General features: G+C 29.9%; 1 protein-coding gene and 1 long non-coding RNA gene across 2 annotated transcripts; both read right to left on the minus strand.

Moving 5' to 3' along the window:
- Positions 1–333: 333 nt before the first annotated feature.
- Positions 334–1,008, minus strand: LOC111895880 (mavicyanin). The gene is made up of 2 exons (XM_023891934.2): positions 828–1,008; positions 334–668 (listed from the first exon to the last, which is right to left on the minus strand). The coding sequence occupies exons 1-2, from the start codon at positions 1,006–1,008 to the stop codon at positions 334–336; spliced, it is 516 nt and encodes a 171-aa protein (XP_023747702.1).
- A 4,819-nt stretch (positions 1,009–5,827) lies between these two features.
- Positions 5,828–7,251, minus strand: LOC111895855 (uncharacterized). The gene is made up of 2 exons (XR_002851716.2): positions 6,823–7,251; positions 5,828–6,368 (listed from the first exon to the last, which is right to left on the minus strand). It is a non-coding gene; the product is annotated as an uncharacterized LOC111895855 (long non-coding RNA).
- Positions 7,252–9,096: the final 1,845 nt, after the last annotated feature.

The raw sequence follows: 9,096 nt of genomic DNA on the forward strand, positions 1-9,096 counted from the left end.
GAGTTTGTAAAAAAAGAATATTAACATCGTTTTATTGCATATCAAAACTTATTAACTTTACCCATATCATTGATGGAAAAAAGTTTTTTTTAAAATTGAATTTATTAAAAAATTATTTAAGATCATCAATATCACATCACATCAAAAAAATAAATGGTTTATCTAAGTTATGCATCAAAAAAGATATTTTGGACAATATCAACCTTGATACTATTATTAATGACTTTATTTCTAAAAAAAAACTCATAAATGTATTATTTTAACCTTGATACTTAATTACTCTAAACAAGTCTTCTAAGTACTTAACAAAACATCCAAATTCTAATTACTAAATTACACAAAAACTGTAAGCATTGAGATGAGTCCTACGATGATAACAATTTGCGAACATACTGTACTATCCATCTTTAATGAAACCGCTTCACTGCTGTTCGTAGAAGTTTGGTTTGCAGTTTGAGCAATGTTTCCATGCTCCAAAACCTTCACAATCATCTTAAGTCCACGTTCACAGTGCCCTGAAACTCCACTAATGAAATAAAAATATCCAGATCGATCGATTTCAAAAGTAGTGTCACCATTGTTGGAGAAAAAGATAGGGTGCGATGACTTGCACTTTGCATGCTCTTCTTTGCTCACAACCAACACTGAATCCTTCTTGTATGCAAAATCTACACATTTATGAGACTTTTTTATACTATGTAGGGGTTAAATGCAAGAAACAACAATGTACTTCCATACCTTAGTTCTATTTCTTTTTACTACAATACTGTATAAACTTTTAAAATTTCTTTTTGTGATACCAAATAAACATACAACTTATAACTTACGAAGTGTGTCGTTGATGTTAAAACGATTCTTGGAAGCCCATACGTCGTAGAGATCAGTACTATCCTTTGAGGTGGGAATAACCCACCCTTTGTCACCACCAACTTGAAATTCGATGGAGTATACTGTGAGAATGGAGGAGAAGAAGGCTACTGCCATGAAAATGGTGATCGTGTTCTTCATGGTTGTAACTTGTATAGGGTTTTTGGGAGAAAGATTGCTAGTGGTGGTTTACGTTAAGTAAAGAGTGCTTTTAAGGTTGATTTGAATTAAGGAGTTGGTTATTTTGAAGAGAGTGGAAGAGAGAGTTGTGGAGAAGTTGTGGGGATGCGATCTTTGACTTGGTAACTTCTGTTTATTCTAAATTAATTTAATTGTATTAATTTATAAGTTTTTACCGAATTCTGTAACTAAGTGTTTTTTATTAATTGGTTACTAACATATAAGTATACTTTTATTAATTAACAATACCTTTTCTAATGAAATACTAAAAACCTATTAATGTAACTAGTTGTGAAACCCGTATATTATACGGGTTGATTAAAACAAAATGTTAAATAGAAACGATTAAATGAGAAGTTTATTTGAATTTGAATTTTAAAATAAATAAAAATTATGAGAAAAAAAAACATGCAAAAAATAAATAAATTAAAATTATTGTTTAGTTATCAGACCCGTATACTAAATAAGTTAATTATAACAAAATGTTAAACACAGAGGTTTAAACTGTAAATTTATTTGAAATTGAAATTGAAATTTAAAATTTAAAATTTAAAATTTAAAATTTAAAATTAATATCATTATGGTAGGTTTAATTTATGGAAACTAATTAATAATATATTAGAAATGGAAAATGAAATAAATGACAAGTGGAAAATAAATATATCTTTAAATTTAAATTATAACAAAATGACATGTGGCAAATTGAATGAGAGAAGGACATGTGGCAAAATCATTCTTATTTATTAGGGTAGATTTTTTACGACGATAATTGTTATAAAGATGCAACTAATTTTTATTTGAAGGAATTATTATTAATTCAATAGACTTTTACCACATTGCTTCATATATTTAACTAGTTGATAGGTTGACCAATGTAAAAACGACCATTATACTTGTGGTAACCCAATTTGAATCCAAGATAATATTAATTGTAAGACAATTTTAACATTAATTTATAGAAATAAACAAAATACTCAAAAATGAATACAAGATCCAAAAAAATGTCATGAAACGCTAAAAAAAATGAACTCTAAATAGTTTGTAATTTAGATAATAAATTTCATTTTTTTTTCTGTGTAAGATATAAATGTTCATTTTCGTTAGTATCAACGCTTTTCTTAACACCCTTATTAATTTTGTTAACATAGTCACTTGGGGGTTGAATGTTAGTGTCATAATGACATGTGTTCAACCAAACAACTTCAATGGGTTCAAGCTGACACTCCCAGTTCAATCTCTACTTTTGGGTACAAATTTGTTAAAATCAGTTAAATTTAGTGAACAAAAATGTAAATACTCGTTTTTATATATTCACCCACAAAATTACATTTCCCGACTCACTCACTTGTCTTAGGTGCCTCCAACATAATACTATCAGTTGTTATTTAGAAAAAATAAGAATGAAAGATAATATTCTCTCACTTGAACTAAGACTCATGGAAAAGAATGAACACTTCTTGTGGTGTTATATTTACGGGGTCGCTTCTGAATATTCAAATACCCAAGACGAGTACAAAAAAAATATCTTTAGACTCTAACGTGTAACGAATTAAATTATATAAACCGATAAACATAAATCAGATTATATGATTTTTGATAAACAATTAAACAATAAGTTACATCAACTGATAATCATAAATCAGATTATATGATTTCTGATAAACAATTAAATAATAAACATAATTGCATAATCTGATTTTAGTTTCTGATAAACTATTAACATGTTTTGATTTCAACATTCAGTTTCTGATAATCTGATTTCATTCAATATTCAGATTTTCAACATTTAGTTTCTGATAATATGATTTCATTCAACATTCGGAATTCCAACATTTAGAAAACTAGAAAACTACAATTTGATGCAACAAATCAACATTCTGATTTATAATAATCTATAATCTAATTCAACATTCAGAATTTTTGATTTCTGATTCAATCATAACTGATAATATAACATAATTTGATCTGATAAGTATTCAACATTCAGTTTATCTGTTTCTTATAAGATACAATGGAACAAAAATAAAAGGAACAATGGAACAAAAATAAAAGTAGAAAACTCTAACATTGACCAAGAGACTAGTTGTGTAAGTCTAACGCCACTGACTCGCTAATTTGCTGCCTTCCTAAACAAATATTCAATGATTATTGATTAATCAACCGTTTTCTTTGTGTGTACCTTCTTCTGCCTTTTGTGAATGTACGTGGAGTGATCGATTAGATAATTAGCATTTGGGCCCCTGAAAAACTTATCCCCTGTATCACTTAATACAATAATAAAAGAGCAATTATCAACAATGATTAATCAATGTCGTAAGAAAAGAACAATCATCAAGACTTTATTAATCTACATGGGGTTTTGTATATGTGGCACACATAGTCAGGAGGTGGTGTAGTCTGCTCAAAACTGTTGTTACCAGCACTACATATCAAGGATGGATCCACATGAGAGCCAGAGAAAGCCCAGATCCACCCTTAAATTCTCATTTTATATATATATATATATATATATATATATATATATATATATATATATATATATATATATATATATATAGGGTAAAGTGAATATACTTTTGGGGTATACAAGATTACATACCCAAAGTAACTATCCGACGTCGTTTGAAGTTAACGGAGATTTAGGTGCTGTTTGTTTTTTGGAAAAAACCTCTTCAAACCTCTTACTGCTGCGCGGCGCAGCACACGCGCAGCACTTTTAATCTCGCAGCTGTTTGTTTTTTAGAAGCCTTCTGAGTCAAAAACCTCTGCGCGTGCTCTGTTTGGCGCAGCACTTGTACTGCCTCTTCCAACCTCTTCCAACCTCTTCTTCTTCTTATTTTATTGCTGAAATTTTGATTATATGTTATTAAAATTTTATTTCATATTTTTTTTCCCTTTTTTTTCATTTATTCTTATTGAATTTATTTTTCATTTTTTTATATTCAATAATAATAATTTCTTGATGAAATATCATTATTTTTTACTGAAAATATCTTTATTTTTTGTTGAAATATCATTCTTTTTTACTGAAATATCATTAATTTTTACCGAAATGTTATACATTATTAAATTTTACGTATTAAAAAGCTATTTTCGGTTTATAAAATTAGTTTATTTTAATTTTTTAATATCTGCAGCAGTATGCAGCTGTTAAAAAAACAAACACGCTTTTAATTATAGTCTGCAGCCGTTTGGTTCACCTCTTCTACTGCAGAGGGTTGCAGAGGTGGTCCGCAGACTTCATGAATTTTTGCTTCAGAAAATCAAACAGCACCTTACTTTCTTCCTCATATAGCTCTCGTCCACTCCTATTACGAAGATGGGTGTTTGTTGTGACTCATTCGATTGTTGTAAGTCCTTCGATTCTTCCCGGCAGTTCGATTTGCCCCAAAACTAGCACACATGGCTTACACCCTAAGGACCTAGGGAGGGAACGACTTCCATTTGTCAGCAAGAAATCAAACGACTTCCTTTTCTCAAGACCCCTAACGGTTAGTCGATTTCTTCTCCCAATCTTTTAATTTTTTTGATTTAATCTAAAGCTCGAATTCATAAAACTAGAACCCGAAGTTATTTCATTTCTGTAAGTTTGATCTTTGAATAATCGAGACTTATTCACTTTGACTCAAAATTGATTTATGATTTAGTGTGAGTGTGAAATCGATTTTTGATGTTAAGTTGTGATTTGTGAATCTCACATGGTTTTTCATTTGCAACTATATTAAAAGAAGCCCACTAGGTGTTCGACAAAATGTCATCTCCTATCATAACATTATTTTTTCATTTTTTATATGAATAAAAATTGTATGTTTTCATCTATATTCGAAAGCTAATTTATACCCTTTTCTTCTATGGCAGTGATGTTGGATTTAAAGTGAACGCACATGAACTTTTTGACGGACCGTTATCGTTGCAGGGGATATCCCACCAGCTACATCTAAAGATGTTGAAATTGTTGTGAAAGCAACTCATAGAGCTCTTAAACGCAATGGAGGAAAAGACTGGGCAACAACTTTCTGGAGCACATTGTGCCAAGTATTTGCATGTCATTGCTACAAAGGTGCGTGTTTAGTTTTATTGAAATTTTACGGGTTTTCTAGTTAATAAATTAGTTTTTAGTGGTTTATTTTCTTTGTTTTGGAGATTTATCAAAGTTCATAAGCTTTTCATGTGCAGATAGCTGAGAAGAAATCTGAATTAGCAAAACTTGAAGCCATTGATAATGGAAAACCTTATGATGAAGCATGGGATATAGTATCTTCATTGTATATAATCATATTGACCTTTCCATGGATTCCCACTATCAGTCCCACTAGAAGTTTTGATTAGGGACCAGCATGTTACCCAAATCTCTAATGCAAGTGGTGAAAAACAAAGCACAAATGTACAAAACACCATTGTATATTGATAGAGGTTTTATTGTTTTAATGAATTTTGTGTGTAAAACTAACTTTCCAAATTTCCTAGTTGGTTGTATGATGTGTTTGTTAAATTACATTGTGAAAAATGATGGGACTTTTTCCCAATGATAACATCTTACTTTCATTTTAAACACATAACATCATTAACTTTCTTTTTTAATCAATAACAGCAACATACTTTTTTTTTCACATAATAGCATAATAAATAGCCTCATATTTTCCTTTTTCCACAAAATAGCCTCAAAATTTCATTATTTTTCCACTTTTCCAATTATAGGGTATCTTCTTTTAACTCAAACTAGTCAACTTAGGTAGCTGTCAAGAATCAATTCTACAATCTTATAGTATTAAAACATACCTAGTCAAAATACGAAATTGCATTGCCTTTTTAAGTTACATAACTGTTGACCAAGTTAAAAGGTCAACGCAAGAGAAAGAAAAACAAATACCAAAACAAGAACATGGAAGCTATTCAAATCACAATCAAACTACCAATAATTTATTTACTAAACACATGAGCAGAAACCCTTAGCTACAAAGAACTAGTCAAGACACACTTCAATCTCACTGGTACATCTTGCATACATCACATTAACTTCCATGATCACTGGTACATCTTTAACACATAAGTGTGATGGCTTTTTCCCTTGTTAGACGATTTTGCTCATGTTGGGTCGCCAAAAGACAATTGCAATGTTGGTTCGACACTTTGTTTTGAGGCAAAGTTGTGTATCCTGTTTTTTGGATGGATGAAAAATGAGCAAAGGAAACACTGATTCCCAAGACGAATGGAAATTTTTTTTTTAGCGACGCATGACATTATTGCCCTTCTAATTTACATATACAACATTGTTATTGGCTGTATGTACACAGGAGCAAAATATTATCCATGAGAACCTGCTGCACATGTAGCAACAAGTAAGAAAAACCTTTAAATTCCATGTTTCTTTTATAAGCATTATAAATATTCTAATTCTTATATATATCAAGAACCATTAGCCGGTTTCTTGAGAAACAAAAGGATAAAATCACATAAGTGGTCTTTTGTACAACAACAACAAATGATACAAATATATATACAAATATACAAGATTACCTAGTTAACAAATCAAAAAAAAATGAATAGCTGGTGGCATTATGTCGAACAGCTGGTGGGTGGAAGTTAAACTTTCACAATTCCTCTATATCGAAACATCAACAACCATTTCCAACTCCTTGTGATGTGATGGATGTTGAAAATTCGTAATGTAAATTGATGTTGCAGTTAGAATTACATGAGAAAATTGCCCCTAAAACTCTCACAAAACGAACAAACTCCATACTTCAAAGAACAAAAAGGAACAAAATGTATTACCTTAAATCACAATCTTTTTCAAATCAATAAGCATCGATAACCCATGGACCCTAGGACCCAGTTCCAATTTTGTGATGGTGATTTCCGGTGAAGAGTGACAAGTGAGGAGGAAAGAATGAGTCGGCGACAGAGAAAGAATGAGATGGCGATAAAGAAAGAATGAATCAATGAAATAGAAATAATGAGATTTATGGGAACTCTATGAATTGAATTCTAATTTCTATGAAATCGATTTGGTGAAGATGCGGACTTCCGGTGAAGAGTAAGAAGGGAAGAGGAAAAACGGGTGGGTGGTGGTGGCGGATGGGAACGTCGGTCGGACAAGGGGTGAGAAATGTTACAGAAAATAAGAAGAAATCGATGTAATTAAAGAAAAGGAAAGGGGTACACAAAACTACGTAGTTTTGAGGATCGGGTATACAAGGTCAGCTACCGGTATATTCACTTTACATATATATATATATATATATATATATATATATATATATATATATATATATATATATATATATATATATATATATATATGGGCCAGCCCAAGGCGAGTTTAGGAGGTGCCCATGAATATGGCCCATCCTTCACCAGTGGCCCAATTTTTTAGCCTAATGTAGTAGTACATCCATTAGGGCACTTCTCTCATTCACCGAAAACCAAAACATGTTTTCTTTCAAATCAAAGAGAATCAAAATTGAAAGCAGAATCATGATTAAAATCCATTTTGATATTGCCTCGTTTTCAGTCGCACGCGTGAAGATAAAGCAATTGATGGTGAGAAACGATTCAATTCTTGGTAACGATCTCATAATCCCTAGGATATCTCCAAATTTAAAATATCGCATCCTTCAAAGCTTCAGCAATACAACAACAATTTTTGCATCATGGATCTTATAAAAAATCGTAGTCTTCAACACTCTTCCTGCTCTTGAATCGCAGCCTTTAACCATGACCACCCTTATGTTAAAAAAATCATTGTTTTTAGACTTGAATCTCACTTCTTCTTCATTTTAAACCACAAGACAACAACATTGTTCTGAACTTATTCTCTTCTTTCTTGACATCTTATAGGTTGTAAGTAACTGAGTAATAGTATATCAGTATATATATATATATATATATATATATATATATATATATATATATATATATATATATATATATATATATATATTTACATTTTAGAGTATATTTTCGATTTAGATTTAACAGGTTTTTAGAGTAATGCATTTGGTTTATCAAGAGCCTATGAGTTTTTAATTCCTTTATTTCTAAATAATATGATGTATTATACATTTTTTTTATCATTCATCCTTTCTGATTTTCATTTTTAAGAGATAGACGTTGTATTTAATTATGATTTTAACATCTCTTCTAATTTTGATTATCACAAAATTTTAGTTTTAATAGGACAATCATCAAGAATCTATTTTTATATGTTTTTTAATAGGTAAACTACAAATAAGGTTACCAGTTCTAGATTTTACAGATTTTGATTATATCAAATCATCACTTTTGAATTTTAAATTTCAGTCATCCTAAAATTTATTTTTCTTTCTTTCTAATTCAGATTTTCACATTTCACTTTTTGTGAATTTGATTTGATTTTTCTAAGAGCAGGAAAAGAGAATTGCAAATGAGGTGTTATGCTAATACATTTATTATAGAAAAGTTGGGTTTGAATAATAAAAATTTATAAGTACAAAGGCGTTTATTTTTTTTGTGCCAATATACCATCTGGAATGAAATTTTGTCTTTTATATATACCACGAGTTTAAATGGCAGATTAGAATTTTTATTGTTTATTTTTTTAGAATTTTCAAGATTTAAGTCATTTTTTAACTAAATTACACAGGGCCTCTAAATTCTCGAGGCCAGCCCTAATATATATATATATATATATATATATATATATATATATATATATATATATATATATATATATATATATATATATATATATATATATATACACACACACTAGTGGTGTGTCCGTGCAAAGCTACGACGACAAATAGTTTCTTTTGACTATTAGTTTCATTCGGTAAAATGTTAAATTTCAAGGAACACAATACATACACCTTGTTAATAAAATTATTAGATAAATTGTCATATACACTCTTCTATGTTTTATATTAACTTTAGAACTTATGTAATCGTTGTTTGCTGCTTTTGGTCGGAGGTACTATATTTGACTTTGAGCCAAAAAGGAGAAAACCACATTACCGAGTGAGTTGATCTTGTATGGAGTGATTGCATATCATATTGAATTTAATTATT

Source organism: Lactuca sativa, chromosome 4 (genome assembly GCF_002870075.4).
Source record: "Lactuca sativa cultivar Salinas chromosome 4, Lsat_Salinas_v11, whole genome shotgun sequence".
In the NCBI taxonomy this organism is placed as follows: Eukaryota; Viridiplantae; Streptophyta; class Magnoliopsida; order Asterales; family Asteraceae; genus Lactuca; species Lactuca sativa.

Excerpts from the sequence above, each read along its gene's own strand:
- LOC111895880 (XM_023891934.2), bottom strand. The coding sequence starts at position 1,008 with ATGAAGAACACGATCACCATTTTCATGGCAGTAGCCTTCTTCTCCTCC. Across the intron at positions 669-827 it reads TAACATCAACGACACACTTC|ATTTTGCATACAAGAAGGAT; the intron begins GTAAGTTATAAG and ends ATAAATGTGTAG.